The 25,180-nt window shown below is 44.3% G+C and overlaps 1 protein-coding gene across 1 annotated transcript in view; it reads right to left on the reverse strand.

The window, feature by feature from the left end:
• Window positions 1-22,282: 22,282 nt before the first annotated feature.
• Window positions 22,283-25,180, reverse strand: part of LOC138472522 (protein NDNF-like) — an 83,498-nt gene continuing 80,600 nt past the window's right edge. The window contains exon 4 of the mRNA XM_069610749.1: window positions 22,283-25,118. Within this exon, the coding sequence (XP_069466850.1) occupies window positions 23,770-25,118 (1,349 nt within the window). The 3' untranslated portion in view covers window positions 22,283-23,769. The remainder of the gene's footprint in view (window positions 25,119-25,180) is intronic.

The following is a 25,180-nucleotide window of genomic DNA, read 5'->3' on the forward strand; positions in this document are numbered from 1 at the left end:
TGTGACCAACCACTGTGCAGAGGAATATGATTCCTGATGCACTCTTTCTCATTCTTATTCTCAATAGTGGTCTGTGACCAACCGGTATCTGGTCTTTCCATCTAATGCCATTCCATCACATTTTTTCCATCTAAAAACTTTGCATCTAATGCATATTTTTGGGGGATAAAGGGTTAATTTTTTGTTTAGGTGCATTATAAAGGGTAAAAAACAGGGGTTAGGGAGCCCCCCCCCCCAAATAAATGCATTATATGCAAACTTTTTAGATGGAAAAAACTTGATGGAATGGCATTAGATGCAATGGCATTAGATGGAAAGACCATAAACGGACCAACCACTATGCTGAGGAAGATGATTCTTGATGCACTCTATCTCACTCTTCTTCTTAATAGTGGTCTGCGACCAACCACTGTGCTAGGGAAGATTACTTCAGATGCACTCCTTTTCACTGTTGTTTGCAATAGTTGTCTACAACCAACCACTGTTCAGAGGAAGAAGACTTCTGATGCACTTTTTCTCACTCTTGACTATGGCTCTCACACCCGGTCCCCATCTGGACTTTCTTTCTCTACCGTTACCTGCTTCTCAGCAGGTCTTCACCACGTCTCTGCGGGGCAGCAGGTCTTGCTTTGTGCTAATATCCTATGCTCTGGGTGATACTGCGCAGATCTGCTGCAGTAGATTGCTGGTGGCCCCATCATTGTTCTCTGGACACCTGGTCTACCTGCTTTGGTCACACAGCCGCCCTTTAGCCTCTAGCTATGCCTTGGAGTGGCTCCACGCCACTGGAACAAGGATTCCTCTCTCCAGCCTTCAGGCTAGGGGAGCGGGTTACTTGCGGCTTCCTTGGTGTCCTCTCGTTGAACTTCCCGGACTGGACTGCCTCTCCTGCTGGTTGGCTGGCTCTCTTCATGGAGTCCTTCGTCTATTTTTATTTCGACTGGGCGGCAATGGCTGGCATAATATAGGGGGTCATCACAAGTTGGGCCGTATCCTAGGGCTGGGATTTGCAAGGTAGGGATGTGTATAGGGTTGTTGGTGAAGGTTATTATACCGAATCTCCCATTGGATGTTTGTCCATGTCCTTAGAGGGTGAGTCTCTCCCCATGAGATCCTCCCATTGAGTACCACCACCAGGGACATTATCGGGCACTGGCCTCACCTCCCTGGCCTCATGGAAAGGGGCTCGCCCTCAGGGAGAAGCGATGAAATTCAAGGATTCGTTGCATACACTTCACCTAATGCTGGTGGCTTCCCCACCTGAATTTTCTTTCCACTGCAAAACTGTGTTGTTGTTACTATAGAAATCCCCTTCCTCGCAGGTTTCTATGGGAGAATAGACATAAGTGTTGTTAATATCCCATATTAGCTCTGCAAACCCTGGAAAGTCTGTGCCTATTATAGTTTCACCAGGTAAACCCGGTATTACGACTGAATTAATCGTTTCTCTTCTTACTAGCTGAAAGTTTTCCACTAGGGAGAATGACTCCCTTCCCCTGGTTTTAGTACTTCACAATCAAAAAACAAAAGGATTGCAGGTCCTCCAACGCTCTTCATCACAAAGCTTAATATTTTATATCCCAGGGGGATGACTCTGATCCACTGGATTCCTGTTTGATCCTCCTTGTGGGTTGCTTTGCCAGGAGAATGACTCTTTTCTCCTGGCCTTCATTAGCTTTGCTTCCCTTGTTCACAACACCAGAGGAAATACCTCCTTTCCCCTGGCCTTCCTTAGACTTTATTTCAGAGTTCACAACACCAGGGAGAATGACTCCCTTCCCCTGGCCTTTCTCCAGCTCTAGTTTAAAGTTCACAACACCAGGGCGAATGACACCCTTCCTCTGGCCTTTCTCGGCAAGCAAAGCCCCAATTGTGATAAGGTCTTGACCCCGGTTTCTCTTCTTTCTCCTTGTGTTCTTGGTGTACGCTCCTGCCAAGTATTGCAATGCATAAGGGGGTTTTCTCTTGTGGGTGCGGGTCCTAGACCCGTACTTCTTTACAGTTTGTTTTTAGCAGACCTGGTTCACTCTCCTACCAGGTACTGCTATGAAGAAAACAACTTCCAATAAGCTTTCCTTCACTATTTACTTTGGAAGTACTTTGGGACCAACCTCTGTACCGAGGAATATGATTCCTTATGTACTCTTTCTCACTCTTATTCTCGATAGTGGTCTGCGACCAACCACTGTGCAGAGGAAGATGATTCTTGATGTACTCTTTCTCACTCTTATTCTTAATAGTGGTCTGCGACCAACCACTGTGCTGAGGAAGACGACTTCCGATACACTCTTTTTCACTGTTGTTCGCAATGGTGGTCTGGGACCAGCCACTTTGCAGAGGGAGATGACTTCTGATGACTTTCTCACTCTTGACTATGCCTCTCACACCCAGTGCCACTCCAAACTTCCTTTTTCTCCCTTTAACTTCTTCCCGGGAGATCGTCACCGGATCTTTGGGGGTCAGCAGCTCTTGCTTCGTGCTGCTCTTCTGTGCTCTGGGCGATACTGCTCAGATCTGCTGCAGAATATTGCTGTTGGCCCTAGCATTGTTCTCTGGACACCTGGTCCACCTACTTCCATCATGACACCGCCCTTCAGCCTCCAGCTATGCCTTGGAGTGGCTCCACACCACTGGGACAAGGATTCCCCTCTCCAGCCTCCGGGCTAGGGGAGCGGGTTGCTCACGGCTTCCTTGGTGTCCTCTCATAGAAGTTCCCACGCTGTACTGCCTCTCCTGCTGGTTGGCTGGCTCTCTTCATGGAGTCCTTTATCTATTATTATATCGGCTGGGCGGCAATGGCTGGCATAATATAGGGGTTCATCACAAGTTGGGCGGTATCCTGGCGGTAAATCTTCTTTCTTCTTTCAATCTATTTTGTCACTATTACGCAGATGACACTCAAATCTTCTTTTGCCTTCTTCTCCTGTATGGAGTCCCATCATTCTAATGTTTCTAGGTGGATTTCTGCTATTTAATCTTGGATGACTTCACACTTTCTTTGTCTTAATTCTAATAAAAATGTTCCAGCTAGTACTTGACTACCCCCTTGTGCTCCACCCTTTCTCCTCTTTCATCCTACTTGTCTTACCTTCTCGTCGTCTGCTAAAAATCTTGGTGTCATCCTCGAACCTTCTCTCACCTTTTCTGATCACATTTCTAGCACGGCTCAGGTCTGTCACTTTCATCTATACAGTCTCTGTCGCGCTTGCCCTTTCCTATCCTTTTTTGCCGCTAAACTTCGAAATATCTCACTTATTTATTCTTGGATAGATTATTGTGCTGCCCTGTTCGTTGGTCTTCATAGCTCCCTTCTTACACCACTTCATTCTTGTTATAATGCAGTTATTAGTCTTCTTTTTATTCTTCACCCACGTGCGTCCATTACTTATTCTCTCTTGTCTATTTCTTTTCTTCCCTTGATTCTCGTCTTCTGTTCCACTTTCATGTCATTGTCTTTAAATGTTTCCAGGGTCTGCTCCTCCCTATCTCTGCTCCCTAATTTCTTTCTACACTCCTTCGTGAACTCTGCGGTCACAATCTTAATTCCTCCTTACTGCTCCTCCTCCTCCCTTGCCCCTTCTCACTTCCACTCTTTCTCATGCCTCATGCCTCATACCTAAACCTTGGAACTATCTCCCTATAACTATTCGCTGTACTTCCTTGCTGCATCTCATTCGTACCCTCGTAAGCTCATCTCATTTCTACCCTCTCAAATTCATTTTCTATTCCTCTACCTTATTTTATTTCATGAATTATATATTGAATAACTTTTGTAACATCGTAACTAAATTGTACATCGATTTTGCGAAAATGCTTTATAAGCTTCAATAAATACAAATACAAATAGGAAGGGGTCCCATAGGGGAAATTTACTTTTTCAATAAAATTATCTCCTAGCTATCCTTAGGTATGGTGACGGAGAAGAAGAGTGAAGACAGATCTACTGCAGTGAAATGAATAGCTTTGGGAGGGATGCAGAACAATATTGCTGCTAGGTCTGTCACAAGCGGGAACAAGGGAACCACCACAGCATGACCAGCCCTCAGGTCTTGGGGAAAATAGTATACATTCTTCTCAGGCTTTTTGACAGGCAATATCGGAGTATTGCATGGACTGATGGTTGGGACAATTATACCTTAGTTCACGAGTGACTTAATGACAGCAGTGATTCCCTGCACTGTCTCAGGGTATACATCGTCACTTCTTGAAGGGGTCAACCTTTATGTTCACAGATTCAGCAGTGTGAATGCATCCTCCCTCATTATCATTGGTTGACCACAAAGAAGCAGGTATGAATTTAATCAATCCCTTTACATCATCTAACCACTTGTTACGCTCACCTGATTCCCACGGGGGCGTCGATCTGGACTGGCCCACTGTTGCTTCCACCAGAGTAACACGTAGAGCCGAGATGACAGACTGGACAGACCCACTTAGCTTCGTTTGTTGGACTCGTACGAATATCTTTCTGCAATGGAGAAAGGGAATTAACCTCCCGTAGTCTGAGTGTTAACCCGCCTTCCCACTCCCCTTGTCTGCCCACAGAACACTCCTGAAGTTCCCTCTTAATCTCACCTGAAGATTTGGAAAGATGAGCTCTCCATCCTGCGTCGAGCACAGGGGCGCGTGGACGACCAGTTACTTCACTGGCGTGGAGGAATTGGTGAGTTCCAGTATTGACTCTAAGTCCAATTGTTCGTAAGAGTTCAAAAGTCTGATCTTCACTCTGCCAGATTCCTTGCAGGTTGCGGATTTAAACCACCAGAAGAGTTCCAAGAGGCAATTGGTAAGATCCTGGTAAGTCTATTGTGGTTCTCCCCATTGGGGCCAGGGTACAGCGATGATGCAGAATTAACTGCGCCAACCCGAAATGAGGTGAGTACCCCCCTGTGGTAAATCGGGTAAGTCTTTGGGGTTAGGTTGTATTGTCCTTGTTTTTTCCCCTTAGGGGCCGGGGTGCGGCGGTGATGCGGAATTGACTGCTCCGAACCGAGATGAGGTGAGTACCCCCCTGTGCTAATCAGGTAAGTCTTTCGGGGTGATTTGTATTGTCCTTGTTTTTCCCCTTAGGGGCCGGGGTGCGGCAGTGATGCAGAATTGACTACGCCGACCCGAGATGAGGTGAGTACCCCCCTGTGGTAAATCAGGTAAGTCTTTGGGGGTGGTTTGTATTGCCCTTGCTCACCTATCTGTTCTTGTCTCCCCCAGGTGTTGAAGAATGGCCTGGAGATGCTGGATTCGCGATGGAGTAAAGGAATGCAGCCCCGGTTGGTGAGTTCAGCGCTGCTCTGCGGGGTGCGTGGCAATGCACCTGAGAAGGCTTCTCTCTTCCAGATTGACGATGTGCTGGATCAAGGATTCAGGTAAGGGTTTTGTTCTGACCTCTTCTCCTTCTCCTTTTCTTGTTCCAGGTGTTCCAGGGCTGAAGCGGGCGTGGCTGAAGACTGGAGCTGCTGAAGACACGGTAAGCGTTACGCTGCAGCAAGCAGAATAACGCGAAGCACGTGTGGCTGTCCGGGTGTGGCTTAAATAGCCTTGGAAGAAGTCCCAGGTAAGTATTCTTCCACAGCCCCACCCGAGAGGAAAGGACTCCCTGAGGTAAAGTAGTCCCTTTAAGCCTCATTTGGCTTGTGGCTTCGGGCAGCATGGTCTGCATCAGGTAGGTATGCAGCATGGTCTGCAACAGGTAAGATTTCTGTAATGAGCCTGGCGCCCATGGCTGACTTTAGTCAGGACTGACTTTATTCTTATGAGCCTGGCGCCATAGGCGCCAGGACTGTAGCCAAAGAGCCCCTAACTGGGGTTTTTGGGCATGCTTCAAGTGGCATGATGCCTGCTTCCGGGGTTGCTGGGCCTGCTCTGGCTTTCCGGGGGCAGGCATCGTGACACCACTCCCCTCTGCTAGGTGGCTCTTCCTCTGGGCTTACATGGAGTGCCACTAGGACAACTTCTGAATTAGAATAGGGGACATTTAAGAATACCCTTTCTGGGGTGCAGTCTAAAGTGCACCTGAGCTTACACAAAAAGATCTCTGCCTAACAAATTTACTGGTGCCAAATAGCTTAAAAAGAAAGTATGTGTGTCAATGATAGGTCCTAACGTAATCGTAAGGAGCCCAGTAACTGTGTGTATGACTAGGGTATTGGATATATCTACTTTTCCAGCATTGCATCTTTCATAGATTCACATATTGTTTGAATCTACCAGATTGGTTTTAAGAAAATTAATTGTACACAGATTAATTATCTGTACATTGTATTGATTATATAGCAATACACTTTGTTTTTTGTTGAGTTACTGTTTCTGATTAAGTCAAGTATCAACAAATGTCCACTGAAGCCTACCTACACCTTTTGGTAGCTTTGGCTATTGAATAATTTGTGATGAATTTCTTCCAATAGAGACACATTATGTTGTAGATATGTTTAGCTGAAATTCTTGTTGTAGCACAGGCTCCCTCTTTCATTATAGTGTCTTGTACAGCTGTTTTGTTGTAGAGGGGTTCTTAACGTTTTTTGCTTACTGTCTGGTTTCTTTATTAATAAACATGTCGGAAGCCCAAAGGCTGGGAATCCTCTGTAACATTACAGCAGTTTTCATTTGAAACTGAAAAACTGTAGTAACATTAGTGTTCTTTTATAGTCATTTTGGGTTATCTTACCCATTGACCAACATGCAGTGTCTCCCTTAGCTCCACCCTTAGAGGCCATCTAAAGATTTTTACCGGACACTAAAGTTTTGCACCTCTTCAAGTTCTCTACTTTCATTCGATGATTGTCTACAAACTTTACAACTTTCCAGGTTACTTTTTATATCACTGGAAAGCTAGGATAAGAAAGTTCACTTCTGTGTTAAAGAAATTCCTCTGTCTATTGGGTGCTCACCTATGTTCCCCCCCACCATGTAGGGTTGAGGCCTCTGGAGTATGGTTCCTTGACCCAACACGGCTGATTCCAAGTCTACAAAAAGCCTTTTTAAGGCATGCTCCACCTTTCACCTTAAAAACACTTTCATTGAAAACTAGCATGAGGAATAGCAAAAAACTGGGAAGGGTTTTCACTGACTGCGCTCCCAACCACATTGGATAATTGAGACTTATAGAGTCAAAAAATATATTGAGACCAAGAAAATGTAGAGACCATGAAAATATTACAGAGTCACTTTTTGATTTTTGAAGTCTTATTTTTAGTCAAGTAAATGTAACACAGTATATTCCTATGAACATAAATTTCACATCTTGTGATTTAAGAAATGATTGGAACATGGAATGCCAATAGGAAAATCAACTGTACACATTGTGGTTCAAGAAATATTTAGAACATGATAATGTAACAAAGAATGTGTAACAATGAAAAGGAAGTACAATTCCACAAATTGTAATACCAAAATCATATAATTGAAACAAAAAGGTGGCAACAAAAAAACGCCAACACGGGTTTCAACCCTAACCGGGCCGTCCTCAGGGCGTTTAAATCTAAGAGTTACTGAGTATCAACCAAAAAACACATTACTCTTGATTAGCGGTAACATTGGTTCATTTCCACATTCAGTGCATTACAACCATCATACACGAAGAGAAATCATGTCTGATATTGCATTTATACAGAAGAAGGGAGAGAAAAAAGTATATGTATATGTACAAAGAGGAGGAGGGAAAATAAGGGGGGAGAGGGAGTTGGGGTTTGAGACAAGAAACAAAAAAGAAAAATGAAAAATCATTAGTGGTCAGATATGCATGATTGTCAAGCTTAAGCTACAGAATAGATGACACCTAGTGAGCGCGAAGTAAAGCCCTCTGCTTCACTCCACTACAGCAGACCACAAGAGCATGCTCCCTCTTCTAAGAGGTTGAGACCACGAAGAGTCTTCCTATGGGAAGAGGGTGAATAAGTGACATACCACCTATGCTCTGTCTGTCCTGGAAAAGTCAGCCATACCAAAGAAATCCTCACATAAGCAGTGTACTTTGTCGGAAAATGCAACAGCGATGGCTTTGTCAACTGTTTCTTCGACAATGCCTTCAGCGTCCATGACACCATCATTTAAAGCAGTGCCCGTTTGACCACGAAGCCCTCATTGGCTAAAACCATTGACCCTGGACAAGTCTAGCAAGTCTGCTCCATTCACGACTCAGTCAATGGTAGTTCAGTGAACAACAGGAATCCTGTCGAAGGCGACCACAGCCTTGTTGACGATGGGCACCCTGTCGATGATACTCTCGTCTGCGGCCATCTCTTTGGTGATATTCATGACTTCAGCTCGTCCCCTTCTCCACCTGCCTTACCAAGCACTCCAAAGTGACGGAAGGAACTGCTATTCACGCTAGTACCTTATGTTACCCAGGCTATTCCAGGCCCCTCCCATATGCCTCCAGAGGACATTTTGGTGTACGTGATTCACGCCAGATTCATTATGCAATGTTATACAAACTGGCTGTGGTGGCTAGTTGGATGGGGCCTGCTAGCAAGCTCTCTCTGGCTGTAGTGTGCTTAAAGCTATGCGTATGTAGTGACGGGAGGTAAGAGATAAAATAAGGGAATAATTTATTTGGGGGCTGGTGGAAAGGTCCTCAAATGTTTCTATTAATAAGGGTAGCAGAGTCTTTCAGTGTTTGGTTTCGATTTAATGATGTTGAGTGGTGCTAATTCAGGACTTTTACAGCTGCAAGAAAATAGAAAGTTACACTACTATAAAAATACAAGACAAAGGACAACTACCAATGTCAAGGCTAAAATCTCACTTTGATTGCCAAATAAATACCAGACAACATAATTGTAACAATGTACCTATTGAATATGACATACATTCTGTTATGGTAATAGTATCTTATACTGTGCCAAATCGCCACTGAAGTAGTCTCAGTGTGCAAGGCATGCTTGAGAGATGGCATAGTGTTTCCCCACTGGGGTATTTAGAACTTAGTCTGCTGAAAAAAAGGATAAATGTATGACAAAGAGGGGATAAGTGTCCCAGACAAAATGAGGGAAAGTTGAAGCGTGGTAAGAATGTTTTGTGATAGCATGGGTGCGTGTCATTCCTGAATTTATGATTTTAAAAAAATATGCTTTTATTCTAATACGCGTGGGAATAATTGGAATGTAACACATGGCAGATTTGGAGAACAGGAAAATTAGTACGCTATGTAATATTTGGATACATGAGGGACTCGAGATGTGCTGGGCAATCCTAAAAGATGTGGTGGTTTATTTGGCCAACTTTACCTTTAATTTACACCGCAGGTTATACAACATACTATTAAATCTGGGACTACTAAAGAATAGGCTGTGTAGGAAAGTGAATGTTTGTGAGAAGGGGAAGTACGGTCTGACTGACAAATCTCATGATAGGTTGAGTGCCTTTTACTCTTTAATGTGAGAAGTTCTAGAGATCAGATTGAGTACTATTGAAATTTACCCAATCCGAAATGGTGATATTGAATTGCCATGCGATCTCAAGTCCACTACAATTGGCCAAGTACTTAATGTAAGCAAGTGCGACACATATGAATGATGCTATACTAACAGACATCACAGGGAAAAGACGTGAAATGGTGTCCAAAGGTAATTCATGAAACACATGAAAAGTATGAAAGATGGTATATACTCATATACTCATATAAAGATGTCAGAGTGGCAAGAAAGCCATTTTGCAATGTTTACATTTGAGTGTTGACTGTTAGGCGAATATGGTATTGTTCCAGTCCCAAGAAGTACTCTGGAGCTGTGAGTTCCAAAAGAATACATGTTTTAGTCTATGTACAAGCAAACAGATGAAGATATAACTGGCAAGACCCACGGGCACCTCCAGTACCATGCCATCTGCTCAGAACACACATCTCACACACATATCATACATCACTTTAGCATTCGACATTCCATATCTCAAAGCAGTGGCCACATACCTCACTCAGTAACATACATGAAAACATGAACAATATGTCCCCAAATGGTACTTGCTTTCTAGTGACTTTACTTTCATCACACAATGTGCAATCTTCATTATGAAGAAAGGCATAGAGATGCTGTGATGAAATGACTTCTGCCCTGCAGGAGTACAAGGGTGATTAGTGGCTAAAGCACCTACTCAGCCCGCAAACTGTGACAGAGAGTGATCTCAATCACAAAAGTAAGACAGGAACAGTTTAGAGATATACTACCTTCGCCTTTTGTGCTAGTGTGGGTAGAGGGAAGATTGCACCCCCAAGAGGGTTATGAATGTGATTCAGTAGCAACCCAAACAGCAACGTATAACAGTCCAAAAAATAAATAAATGTACAATCAAGGTTCTAGAAAATATATATGCTTTAATTAAACACACCATATGCAACCATACCGAAATAGAAAAACACTATACAACCCCAGCCCTGAGGAAAGAACCCAGATATATGCAGCACTCTGGGTAGAGAATCAGTGGGGGAAGCCCAGTAATAACCACAATGTTTGTAAAAAGGATATGTTCTGGTGCAAAGAAGGGATTGAAGGAGACCTAATCAGGATCTAGAACCCAGAATTGGACTAAGGGGGTAGTTAATGGTCAGTAATACAATTTTTGCATTCTTGGTGGTTTGACAGCATTGTACCAGTCCGAGTGAAGCAGTTTGTGTAATCGCAAGGGGGGAGCGGGGATTGGGCTCATTCAAAACGGTAGCTTAGAGCAGTTTGAGGATTGGCGTTCATGCAAGGCAGTTGGGATGGGCCACCAGGGTCGGGATTAAAACCGGGTCTGCTTCAAGACATGGTAACTGCCGGTTAGGGCCAGCGTGTGAAACCCCAGTGGTTTCAGTCGAGGTCCGATGATGGATTGAAACTGTGATCCTGATGATCCGAGGTGCGGTTCAACGAGGCAGCAATTCGATGTCGAGGTGGTTCAAGTCTTTCGGTAACTACTCGGTCGGGTTGATGCATGACCTGATGCTTCCAGCGGTTCGAGTCAATATCCGGCAATGAGCAGATGGTTCGAGCAAAGCAGGTGACCGGCTCAGCTAGGGATGCAATGGCGTCGGACTGAAGCTTGCTGCCATTTGAAGAGATGCTCATAAATGTGCACACTGTGAGGGCCAACAGGGTCAGTTTGACAGTAATTGTGATGGCAAAGATGCTGGTGACTGCATGTGCAGTCTGAGTTGGGTGTTTCACTGTGTTGTTCGACAGTCACAGTTCAATGAGTGTCCGAGGGTCTGGCCAACTGCGATGAAGATAGGCAGCAAAGATGCTTACAGTTCAAAAAGCTGTTCAGAGCATGCAGTTGCAGTAATGGCTTCTTGTTCGAGCTGAGTCAACAATGCACTCTGTGTGCACGGTGTGCTGGAGAACTGGTTTGAAAGGTACAGCACAGCCGGTTGTAGATCAAGTGAGTGCCAAAGACAACCCTAGAGGGCCTTGTTAGTTTGGCTGGATTGAAAAAGCTCTAAGCATGGTTTGAATTGGTTAGACGGCATAAACACAGAGATCCTGGTTGTCTTGACTCTCAGGTTTCTGTGAGTCCCAATGCTTGGACTCAAGTATAATATTTAGTCCTTGTTCTTGGGCTCCCAAACAAGGGAGTGGCTGCCCAGAAGTGCAGAAATCCTCCTGCACAGTGAGGTCCTGGATACCACTGTGGCTGGCAGAGATGCAGGTCTTGCTACAGCAGCAGGTTACCCACAATATGCACCCGGATGGTGAGGGAGCAGAGTTTGCCTATGCCTCGAACACCTCCGGCGGAGGGCTTTGGAAAGGAGTGCTTCCTCAACAGAGGTCCAATGAATTCTTCCTCAGGCTTTTGTTCAAGAGTGAATCTAGGAAGGAGTGGGAGGCCCCTGCTTTTGAAGGCAAATATCTACAGGTGATTAGGCAAAAGCAAGCCTGCTTTAAGGATCCAAGCCCTGTCCTTCAAATAAGTGGACCTTTCCTCCTGACATCAATCCCAAGTGATTTGTGCTGCAGGAAGTGGAGGGAACTGGAAGGAAAGATGGAGGCAGAGAAACATAATGGTGGAATCTTCCTCCAGCTGTAAGAAGAGCCTTCTGTCTACACTAACACTGCACCTTCTCAATAAAATCAAAGGCCTTTCTGGTATGCAGCACTCTGGTGTGAGGCTACTCCTTTTTGAATGGGTCTATCCTTCAATTCCTGTCCCCAAGACAGCTTCCTGCGGAGTGACTATCTCTCTGAGGAGGGTATTACCTGCCGACACAAAGAACAAATGAACAAAGAGAGGCAACCCCCAGGGCTACAGTCTTGCTGGAGGCAGCAAAGACATCGTGGTTGGCGGAATACTGTGAGAAACCAGAAGGTGTCTTACCCGCTAGTCCCCGGGGATCTGTCATCCAGGTGGCCAGGACATAGCCATCGCTTTTGGATCCAGTTCCTGGGAGTGGACCAGTGCGGGAGGATGACCTGGATGAGGAGTCTTCAGGGAGTGGAAGTGGGGCACTGGATGGTGAGACGTGGTATCCCCTTCCCTGTAACACCTTTACCCCATCCTATCAGGTAGGATACTTAGGAACCCAACCGCCACTCCTTTCCCAACACAAACACTTTCTCATGGACACTTGAGTGTGAGTGACAAAGGACTAACACCAGAGCTGTATACCAGACATGTCCCAATACCATGATCAGGCAAGGTCAGGCAATTACTGATCATTGCACACACCTGACTTCCATCACACTTCCCCACATGGATAAAAGGTGGTGCACGAAAGAACACTATGAGCGAGGCAAAGCACACGAGGAAACAGCAGTTCCAAGATGGCAGTTTAATAGCAGGAGAAAGACGGCAAGACCAGAGAGGGTTGCAAGGAGGGAAGTGCCCTTGACCTCTAAAGTCTGTTACTTTCCCAAACCATGTAAAGTAAGAAGCCTAAGACCGGGAACTAAAGCTGAACAAACCTACACTGTGCATCGAAGGTACCCAGGGCTTTCCCCCATCAATAACCAAGGCATAGAGGAGCAATTGCCGCCGTGGTACTGTCCTTGGCTCCTACAACAAAGCAACTGTCTTTGGCTCCTACAACAAAGCAGCGCCAGTACTGACAGCACAGCCGGTGAGTCAGAGAGACCGATACCAAACTAGCTTGTGTTTGAACCAAGGTTGCAAGCAGCAACATTGTATGAAGAATTCCAAAGAGGACAGTGTGTGAAACGCATGTGATGAGTGATGAGAATATAAATGGAAACCAAAGGAGTGAATAAACTTTGGAGGCTAAGTAAAATACCATATACAGAGTGGTACACTGCCACATGGGTGCTCATTCGAAGGTCACTGTTAGGTATCCAGCTGAATGGCGACTGTATTGTGAAACAGAAGTTTATATCGAAGTGGTCCTGCAATGGGTCAATCTAAATCCTGTGCACATTTGAAAGTATTCGATAAACCAAAGTGAATACAATTGGTCTGAGCGCAGCTGAGGGAGACAAATTGGAATAGGGGGAGGATCTGAGCCCAGCTGAGGGGGGTCCGGGTTGAACTGTGAGTCACTCATCAAAATGAGTACCAATTGAACATTGTGTTAAAAAGTGAGATGTGAGCGTGGAAGAGGCAAATCTGCAGTAACGATTGTAAAATAACAGGGATCTGAGTCCGGCTGAGTGGGATCCAGGGTGAAGCACCCGATTTGAATGCTTGTAAGAAGAAAGGAACTGTGTTTCTTAATTTTTGTACATCAAGAGACTTTGATGAGAAAAGAGACTTGGGCACAGAAGGCCCTATTGCTGAAAATAGAACTGTATCTTTGTGACAAAGAATGTGTGCTTTGCTCGGGTGAACAACCTTACCGGCGCTGAAAACGTAGGGAAGGGAGGCTAACAGCCCGAACATCCTGACATAGTATGCTGTGAACACTTCTTTCTTTTTCATGAACATTCCCCCATACTATTTGTAAATTCGTCTTAAGGATTGGCAATAGGATTTTTTAGTATAAGCCTTTTTATTTTGACAAGACTCCACTAGGACTGCATTATTATTATTTGATGGTTGTAGATTGCTCCCATTTGTAGATTTAGGTAAAGATAGGCATTTATCACACCCTTGTGAAAGTTCAATAAACACCCTTGAACTGTGGTCACTTGTGTCTGTCTTACTGTTGATAGCATGCCTTCCTTACAATACACATAATCCTTCTACAGCTCAGCTCAGCTGAGCTCAAATGGTTGACACAGTGATATCAAATTGATGTGGCTCTGATAATTATGAGGGATACTAAGCACCACGATACAACTGCCATAGTCATGTAGCCCCTGTGTTGCAGTTACCTGATTGCCACAACAGCTGTCAAATTGGCACCTATGACCCCTGAACCTGCTGTGTGCCACTGGAGAGCAGCACAGTGTAGATCAGGATACTGATCCAGAAGGGCACAGGTGTACACTATTCTTTTGGCATGGAGTAATTTTTTGAGATACTAACCACTATACCTCACACTCGGGTATGGCTTATGTTTAAAGTTTAACGTGTCACCAGGATAGCAACTCTCATAGTTACACCGTTTTTTGTAACAGAGGTGCATGTTTTAAATGTAGCCCCTGCACTGTAGGGACTTGGCAGTCACTGCTATGGTCAGACAGGCACCTGTGACCCCTAAACATGCGCTGTGTCACTGGAGAGGATGTGGTACAGATCAAGATACTGATCCAACAGGGCACGTTGTATACTATGCTTTGGCATGGAGCTTATGAAAGGGAGATCTGATCAGCAGATTTCCCTTACTGAGATGGAATTACCTGTATAATTTTATTAATTTAATACAAATAAAAAAAACAGAGCTTCTACACACTTACCAGATGGCAATCCATCACAGAGGCCTAATTCAATTTCAAGACTTGATAGCTATAATGCAGAATGACCCAAGTTTTATTGCTTATATTATATTGCGCTGGATTGTTATGTAATGTTGAATTATACTGAGTACCACTGCCATTTCCATGGTCTCCAGTTGTTCTTGCTGCTCTGTAAGGTAGAGTGGGTGTGTGTGTTAGGGGGAAGAGGGGGATAAGACAGGTGCTGTGCTCAGCTGTTGATGTTTGTAGAACCAGGGGTAACTGGCGTCAGTGTGTGTGTGTGTGTGTGCTTTCTAGGTGTGCTTTGTTTTGTACGACGCTGGAGGCTTATTGTTTCCAGATGTCCAGTGAGTCCAGTGTTTGTGTTGTTGGTTGTTTGGGGTCTATTGGGTTTGTGATTGGTTTACGATTGATGTGCAGTTTGAGCTTGTCAGTGGTGGGTTCGCTACCCACTTGGGCATGTGTGGTGAATGAGTGATGAGAAAAGGAAAAGGCTAGTAGGTTTGGGTAGCCTCTGGATGTTGTGAGCATTGATAGATGCAATGGGCCTCATTACACGGACAGCGGTGGACCAAGGTGCTATTACCACCTTGGTCCATGCCGGTAAAATACTGGCACCACCTTGGAGGAAAGGGGAATTACCGCCCTATTCAAGGTTGATGGGGCGGTAATTCCCCCTTCCACCATTGCCCTTCCCTATTCCCATTTTTGCCCCATAGGGCATAATGGGAATGGGGAAGGTGCTAATTACGGCACCGCAAATTGCGGTACCGTAATTAGCTCCCTGGTCCCTTTGCGGGTTGGTTTTTAACGCCTGCAAAAAGCAGGCGTTAAAGTCTCCAACCCGCAAAGGGACCTCGTAGTAAGGCGGTAAGGGTTAACGGTCACCGGTACCATTAACGGTGACCGTTAACCCTTACCGCCGTCCGTGTAATGAGGCCCATTATCTTTGGCAACAAACGCAGCTTGAGGCAAAATATAAACTTTTAGCACAATCTCACGTAAGTAGTGGCTTAGAGGCAAGCATTGAATGGAGGTAAGATCTCACTCTAGGATGACCTCACTTTAAACAAACTTTGTGGCATGCTCTGCATAGCAGCACCTTAAACAAAAACATTGTGGTTAAATGCTGAATACAGGCAAAGTCTCACTCTAGCATGATCTCACTTTAAACGTTTTGGCCCGTGCTGGATAGAGGCAAATTCTTACTACAGCATGATCTCACATGAAACTTTGTGGTAAGCGCTGGACTGAGGCAAAATCTTACTGTAGCATGATGTCATGTTAAACAAACTTTGTGGCAAGCGTTGGATAGGGACACAATTTATACGTACAATAAAACACAAAGTAACGTCGTAATTATTGCAAAAACCATTGGCAAAGGAACAATTGTGTCAAAAGAGGATAATGGCAGGGAATCACATGAATGCAGTCATATATAATCATTGGATGTCCTTTACATTGATGTTGCTGTAGGCGGGGACATGGAGTAGTGCAGAATCCAGGAGGCCAGGTGAACAGGCAAATAGGAAGGGGCCCTGGGCCTTTTCCCTTTGCTGCCTGCCTGGGCAAAGATGCCCTGGGGAACAATGTTATCCGGGTTGTCCGACAATCAAGAGTGTTGGTGACAGAGGAAGACTGTGCAACCAAGCCCTATTTGCTGGGCTGGAGTGCCCAAGGGCATGCATAAAGAATAAGGGGGCCATGGGAAAGCGGGAGCACTTACTGTTTCAGCAGTTCAATCCAGAAAGTTGTCATTGGAAAAAGTTAATAAGTTACTTCCTTGAATTCCTTAGAAAAGTGCTGTGCAGGTACACATCAATGAAATTAAAGGTTTTTTAAAAGTATTATGTGCTTCATTTTGAATGTTTCAGAGTACTATCAAATGATATGAGCTAAATTGACATGTATGTAAATGGGCTGAGCAACAACAAAAGTGTTTTTTATGATTCAAAATGTGTCTGACACTCAATGGGCAAATTCACACATTCTGGAGGAGCTCCATGTACCAAAAGAGGTTGGGCCAGGGCAGATTAGACTTGTTTGGTGGTATTTTGCTAGCATCACTTTGTATTTGTCATTGTTTTGTGTGATATGTTTAAGCAATGCATTTTATTAAACAGTGAAGACAGACACAAGTAATCACATTTCAAGGATGTTTTTTGAACTTCAATGGGTTGGTAAAACACTTATCTAAACCTAAATCCACAGATGGGAGCAAGCTACGACCATCAAATAATAATAACGTGGTCCTAGTGGAGTCTGTCAAAATAAAAGGGCCTTTACTAATAAACCTATTGCCAATCCTTACTTCTAAATACAAAATGGTGTGGGATAATTGGGTACGCAAAAGAAAAGTGTTCAAAAAATGATATGTCAGAATAGTTGAGCAGTTAGCTTCCCTTCCCCACGTTTTCAGCACGGGCAAGGCAGCACGCGCGTGCTTCACACACACTGTAGCTTCCTTGGCCACGAGGTAACAGTTCAACACATAGGCATCCAAGCCTTCCGCCAAAGTCTCTCTCGCAATGACAGTCTCTTAATGCACAGGGCCTGGTGTAGCAAACAAAACACAAAGGTTAATTTCTTTTGTCAAGGTTTCAGTTTCACAAGTTCAAGACTGGTCTCCCTCCTTCATGCTCGGACCACGGGCCCCCCTTGTTCAGGCTCAGACCCCTTTTCTACAATGTTCACAGTTTGGTCTCCCTCGTTCGGCCTCAGACCATGGTTCCCTCTTGTTCGGGCTCAGATCCCTTTTGATACAAGATTTGCAACTTGGTCTCCCTCGTTCAGGCTCAGACCATGGATTCCTGCTTGTTCGGGCTCAGATCCCCTCTTGATAAGAGAATCAAAGACTTTCGAATGTGCGATGGGTTCTGCTTAAACCGTTTTAGGACCACTTTGATTCATTTCACACAATTTTCCCTTCCCATCGATCTTCTTCTTTCATTTCCTTTCGTTAAGGTACCGTACATGGACCTTCAAATGAACACGTTCACAGTGCCGGACCACTCAGTCAATGGTATAGTATCCTTTCTTCTAATGCTCAATATTCACCAGCAATTCAGCTTCATTTGTGTCTTTCATCACACGCATTTAACAATGTTCCTTCCACCGCTTACTTTACAATGTTGCCACTTGCAATGTTGACTTCAACACAGACCGGTCTCCCGAACGTACTGGCTGCGTTGTTCTCTGTCGCTTCTTTGTTCTTGGAGCCAAGGACGATACCACAGCATCTGCTGCTCCTCCCTGCCTTGGTCAGCTCTGCGGGAGGACTCTCGATATCTCTGACACACAATGCAGGATTCTTTAGCTCTGATTCCTGGTCTTACCTTTTCTGCCTTGAAGGTTTCTTGAAAGCAAGCAACAGCTTCCTATCAACGAGGCCAAAGGTGTTGCCCCTCTCATGAACCTCTCCTGCCTGGCCCTCTTTCTCCCATCATTCAACTAGCAACTCGAAACTGCGATACCTCTGTGTGCTTTGCCTCGCTCAGAGTGTGCTCTAGTGCTCTGCCTTTGATTCGTGTGGGGAAGTGTAATGGAAGTCCGATGTGAGTGATTGTCGATGATTGCCTGATCTCTCCTGTCAATAGTATTGGGACAGGTTGTGTATACTGCTTGGATTTGAGTCTGTTTTCTCCAATAGCGGGATGTCTGTGAGAAAGTGTTTGTGCAGGAAAAGTGGAGGGTGTTGAGTTTCTAAATATCCCATCGGTAGGATGGGATAAAGGTGTTACAGGGAAGAGAGGGATACTGCATCTCACCATCTGGTGTCCCACTCCCACTCCCACTCCCAGAGGACTCCTCACTTAGGTGATCCTCCCGCACTGCACTGGTCCACCTCCAGGCTCTGTATCCAAAGGTGATGGTCGTGCCCTGGCCACTTGAGAGGGAGACCCCAGGGACTAGCAGGTGAGACACCTTCTGATTTTTCACATATGTGACTAGCACACTACAACCTTGATTTTCCCTTTGAGCAGGACCGAATCGTTTCATTGCAATTAACATTTTATGCACACAAAAATGGAGGGGCAGGGCTCTTCTGGCAAAGTTTAAAAAAATACTAAAGGACCAGTATGAGGAAAGAATTCCGGTTGCTGCAGAAAGAGGAAATGGCAGGCTTTACTGTATATCGCTACAAGTAAACATACATCAAGATTACCCCACATTCTATTGTAGGCACAAGTCTATGTTACAGTAAAACCTTTGGAGGATAGATGAACACTAAGGGCTGGATGGTCTCACAGGGAAAGACAGAAGCTAATGTCTCTCTATAGAGAGAGATAACAACAAGGGGATGGAGAGTCTCACACGGAAGGGACAGAGCAGATGCTCATATGTGATTAAGTGGCATATGTATTTATAGGCTTTCCTGAAAAAGATATGATGTGGTGGGGCATGTTCTTCCATAGAGTTGGAGGACTATCCACAGTTGGGGCACGTACAAGACTGGAAGGGTGCATTTGTGTTGGTGGAGGGCCACGGTGGGGCTGATAGGAGAGGAAACGCTTGAGTGAGGGAGGTTCAAAAGGTGGATTTGTGGTGCAAGCTACACGATAGAGGCCCGATATGGTCAGGGAGGTGACTCTAACACACTTGGAAGCACCACCAGAAAAAGGGACATGGTTCAAGAATATGGGCCTTATTGAGTTTTACAGGCACTGGGATGTGGGAAAAATAAAGATATCCTCTACTAACGGTAGATTTATAACTGAATTAGAAATAACATAAGAGGTCAGTCCCATGGTTAGCTCTTCCCCTTTGTGCTTTCTTAATCCCTCCCTGGTTCTCCTAATGTTCTCCATGACTTCTAATAACTCTTCTCAGTGGAAATAGGGTTCCCTCTGTTCTTTATTAGGGTCTCTGCTTTCCGTTGCGAGGTAGGCCTGCCAGGGATGGGATCCAGATACAAACCAAAGCACAGATCAGGTTTTTCTCCTTTACATAAAGTAATATCTCGGATCCAAATGGTCTCTGCCCTGGTCTCTCCCTGTTGCCGTTCACTTTCTTTGCCACAGAGCTGTTCCAGTGAAACTGGTTCTAGTGTGTAAGTGGCTTCTTCAATGTGCCACTCGCTGGGTAGCAATGCTAAGATGCCGTAGGTATTCCTGTTGGAGCTCTACCTTCTTCTTAAACAGGTTCCGCACCGTCTCCCAGATGGGCAGTAGGTCAGCCAGGCTTCTATTGTTTGAATGGATTCTGGTACATCTTCCAGCCTTGGCATTCTGATTTGGAAACCACCCAACTCCCATCTTACTGCCTGCCTCAATGAGTTGATGCTTGATTGTGCCTATGGTCCTGTCGCTAGACCTTGTCTCTAGTCCTCGAGCTGGCTGTGATCTGACCTCCTTGGCATACTGCCTCAGACTCATTTGTTCACAAACATCTCCAAGACAAAAAAAGGCTTAAGTTGTTGTACTCTCAGTCTGTCACGTTGCATTGTCCCCCTCTCCCCTGCCTGCTTCTTCACATCGCTTTCAAGTACCTCTCCTTCCTACCTCCAACTTCTATGCCTTCCCCTCTCATTAGGTTTTCTATTGTGAAATTCTTTCAAATCTTCCCTCCTTCTGGATGATCATCTCTTCCAATGTCTCTTGACTCCTCCTGTAGTATTGCACCTAAAGCCCCCCTAGCTTTCTCCCCTGCTTCTGGATATTTCCCTCCTCCAGTCTTTCTTGATCGTCCAACTCTCCCTGCACCTCTAACTCCTTCTGCACCACCAAATTTCCCTGCACCTCAAACTCCGTCTGCTCCACCATTGTTCACAATAATTATCTGGACTTCATCTTGATCACGCAGTGGGAATTTGTGAAATTAGCTTGAGATAAAGCCCTCTTTTCAGGGGTTATTGTTTTTATGATGCATAATCGACTGTAGGCCGTTATTATGTGTATCATTATTTATACTAAATAACCAAATCAATTAACGGCTTCTTGAACTTGAGGTTTCATTGATAATATTTGAATTTGTTGTTAAGGTTTATGATTTATTGCTGTTTTGTTGCTGTTCCTATGCCACAGATTTAATATTCTGATACTGATCAACCACCGCAACCCCATGTGCCAGTGGGATCCCTGTGGGTCCTTGGAATTATTTCTACTCAGCCTCCATATTAACAAATGATTTGCTACTGCCCATTCCTAGATGGTGACTTGGCTTAATTTTCAGCCACCAGACTACATTTCTATCCAGACGATTGGAACAAGACACAGCCTGCATGTCTTCCTTTATGTTGCATAACGTGCTGTGCTCGTGTGTCCTTTGCACATATGTTTCCCTTTGACAGGCGTGAGTGTGCAAACGTGTGAAAGCCACTTGGTTGGTGTGTGCAGCAGATTTGCCATTATCGCATATTTTTTGGTTTAAGCATGGTGAGGGACCATCAGCTTCCAGCTGCACCCTTGCTATATATTTGGCAGTCTGGGCATGGTAGAAATGCCCCCACCCATGTATCTTGAAATGCAGCTCAGTGGCCCGCGCATGTCTGTGTTTCTTAAAGTACCTGGAATTACAAGTATTTGATTACCTCGGCATCATATACTCCTCCACTGGGTGGGAGTTTGGGGTCACATAACACAGTAATCAGATATATGATCCCACTTTAAAGACTCCTGTGGCATGCACCCCCGAGTATACAGGCCCTTGCTCCACTTTCCATAAGCACTGAGGTGGGACAATTCAACATGTTATCGGGATCTGGCATTTGTCTTGCAGGCGGGCGAGCTGAGTTCTCTGTGAATGTTAGCACATTCTAATCATGGTGGAAACTCCTCACAGTTAAGGGTGCCAGGAAAGCAAAATATATATTTCTAAATATCAGCATGATCAGATAGTCAACTAACACCATTGTCCTCTTGCACGTTTAGGCTGAGCTTGCTTACCCAACCCATGTTCGACCAAAGTCACGCACAGAGATAGATTTAGGAAGAAGCTCTCACCTCTGAGATTCTGCACAAACTCCTTAAGCCTACAGAAAGGCATTATTTACTGCTTGTTTTTATCAAGGAGCTTGCCGCCTATTTTCAACAACTCTGTGGGCCTCATCACAAGTTTGGCGGTAACCCTTAAATCCGGCGGTAGTGCTGTTACCGCCGGATTTAAGGGTCCGCCAAATCATGGCCTTGGCGGATTTCTCCCCAGCTCTGAGCTGGGGGGAAATCTGCTGAAAATCTGCGCTAATACCGCTGGCGGGTATGAGCGTGACATTTCCTCATTGAGCCCAATGGGGAATGGGGCATTCCCGAATGGGCTCAATGCAAGATGGGGATTTCCAAATCCGCCAAACCCGTGATCCGGCACTAATAGCACCGTTGGGTCTGGCGGTAGGGCAGATAGCGCCAGCACTATTAGCGCCGGCGTTACCGCCCAACTCGTGATGAGGCCCTATATCTTTATAATGTACGGTAGGAAGTACTTTATTGCATACATAAAATGCACTGCATATGAGGCAAAGGGATGTTCCTACATGCAGATAACACACTCCATTGGTTAACACTCCAAAAGAAATTAGCAAAAATCACTAATCTCACTCAGCAAGTGCCAAGTCGCATATTTATGGCTCACACTCACAAATCCAAAGGAGGGTAGAATAAGTTTGAATAGGGTAACAATTTGAATGAGGTTGTATGGACAGATGGGTCCTTCGAAATCAATCAGCATAAAGACTGTAAACAAGAAGACATAGCCGAGGAGAGAGCAAGAGCGGTGTTGTCTTGAAAGCAGAGCTGTAATGTTAGCAGTAATAATACAGTTGTGATATTCCTCTATGAATTACATGGGCTGACTCTTTTGCAGTAGAGTGTGCCGTTACTGATTGTACAAACTCAAAATGCTCAGGAAAAAGTTGGAGACAATGTGGAGATTGACTCAGAGATTGACCCATTGTTTAAAACACATATCCTACAAATACAGGATTCCAAATATGTATACAATAGTTGAAACAACAGACAGGAGAATATAAAATGTACTTGAATTACGAAACTGAATAAACACAGAACCAAGGGCAGGCTATTTTCAGTGAAAGAATAAGCTTGGACCTTGAGGTCATGATATCTAGAGAAGGAATTTTAGAAGCAAAGACTTTTCAGCAGAATTTTCGAGAATGACAATATAACGATAGAAAATTATGGACAAGCTAGGCGGAACAATAGTATTAATAATGCATGTTACATGGGAGATAAGTAAAGCCTGTTTATCGATAGGAGGTTGTCGAATGAACAGAATGGATGCTCATTGGAGTTTATTTTTTATCTGCCATTCACTTTATATGTGAATGACATCAAAACCTGACTATTTCTAATCAAATAATAAATATAACTTTTTTAACAAAGAAAATATCATTGGTCCCCTTGTAAATGTACCTGTATTATCTGTCCAGAGGAACATTAAAGAATATGCAGAAAATCTTCTCGAATATCGCTCTGCATGCCAGGTTTGTGGTTTGTTAGTTTTGAAATGTGTTGTAAATGTAGATGATAAACAAATCATTCAATGTAGGACTAAACAATAGCAATTCACAAATTACATTTACTAAAACAAATGTTGAGTCCGATATGGAACCCCAACCTAAGAGTATGGCTTAAGGGGTACAAAACAGTCCGTTTGCTGTGTGTCGTCCTATGTGTATAAAATCCACCTCACAAAATTTGCAGAAAGAACATCTTCACCGTTCTACCACTACTGATACAAAGTGGAATGTTCAATTTTACAATTGCTGACAGAGATGGGTTGGTGTGGCGTTGCAACTTGATGGTGTGTGGTTTTTGCATCATGAACTCACATGGTACCTGAGATGGATGTGTTTATCTCATTGAGTTTTGTACGTGTGTCCTTATGTAGCAAGTGTAAGGCACACTCACGAGGCAAACAGCTGAATATGATGAGAATTGAAAATAGCAAAATATGTAGCCTTTATTTTCCTTAGAATTTAAATCCTGCTCAGCTTACTTCTGTTGTCTTTTTTCAATCTTATATTTCAGTAAAGAGAGCATGACACTTGAACAGAGTGCAATCAACATTTCTTCCTGGTCTTCACAACTTTGCTATGATATCTGACTGGAAGGTCTGATGATCCAATTAAATAGACATCAAGCAGGTATGGAGTCCCCGGCTGTAAACCTCTGATGGTCTCTGTGGTCACGGCTCTCTGTAGATTGATATCATGGAAATACTTGCAGAGTACTTTCTCCGACCGCTTTCTTGTTTCTGGGCCTGAGCACCTGTCAGTGTTCATCATTTCATGCCAAATGTGATCCTCCTTGATCTCTTTTCTGTAAACACAATATTTGCTCCTCTCTTGAGTCCCTAGCCATGCAATGGTGATGGAATCACAGGTCCTTAGTTTGCTGAAGGATTTTATTTTTAAACTTTCTGGAAACAGGGGGAACATTGGCTTTTGGAAATGAGAAGACACCTGGACTTTTACAGAAGAGTTGGGAGAACGTCCTGATAATCTCAACTGCACTAGATAAAGGTCCATTGCCTTTCCAATTAGAGTGAAATATCTCAAACCCGCAAACCTCTCGGACACCAGCATTTTACGGTTTTTGAAGATCTGAACATGCACTTCACCATTGCATGAGTGAAAAATAAATTGCGACATCCTGTTCTTGGCCTGGTACTGGAAGCTGTTCAGTTTCTGCCCCTTGAGGTTGAGTTGAATTATTTTACCGTCTTTGATCTCTGTAATTTTAGGTTCTGGTTCCTGGAGGGTCTTTATGAATGTTCCAGTGTAGGCCGCACTGGCGTTGGTGAACAGATTGACCACAAAAACATCAAAATAATACTGAGTGGCGGGAGAAAGATTGGTCACCATGTAGTTGTTCCTGGTACCTATGCATATCTGCCTGACCTCCCCGTTATTAGCTCTGCTTATGATACTTAATTCATCAACAGACCACATCACCCCCTGATGAAGCTGTGTGCTATATGGGGAAATTGACAAAGCTAATGATTTTGGTGACTTAAGTTCAGAAGTTCTAATGGCTGTTTCAGCTGCGCACAAGCTCTTGTAATTGTGTTTTTCATTGACTAGAAGGCAGTATTGAATGTTCTCCTTGTGATGTAAGACAGAGGGGCTATTTTTCCAAGCCAAGGTAACAGTGGAATGGCTGGTACCAACCACATCAATACGTGGATCGGGTGGGAGTTCAGGAAATAGATTTGCATATATGTTATCTGTTGTTAGGTACACTGTTATATGAGTGTCTCTCTCAGTTGATAAAAATTCCAACAGGAAGAGGGCATAATAGAATGATTTCCCTTCATAGGTCTCCACAGAGTTTCCTTTGTAGTGAAAGAGTGTTGACACAGTTCTCAACATTGTCTGGGACTTGGGCGAATCAAGGCTATCCATGTCACCTACAACATAAGAAAATGCAAATACGTGATTAGTGTTTATAATACTGCTGAGAGAAACTCTG

This window comes from Ambystoma mexicanum, chromosome 8, assembly GCF_040938575.1.
Source record: "Ambystoma mexicanum isolate Mex_15411 chromosome 8, UKY_AmexF1_1, whole genome shotgun sequence".
In the NCBI taxonomy this organism is placed as follows: domain Eukaryota; kingdom Metazoa; phylum Chordata; class Amphibia; order Caudata; family Ambystomatidae; genus Ambystoma; species Ambystoma mexicanum.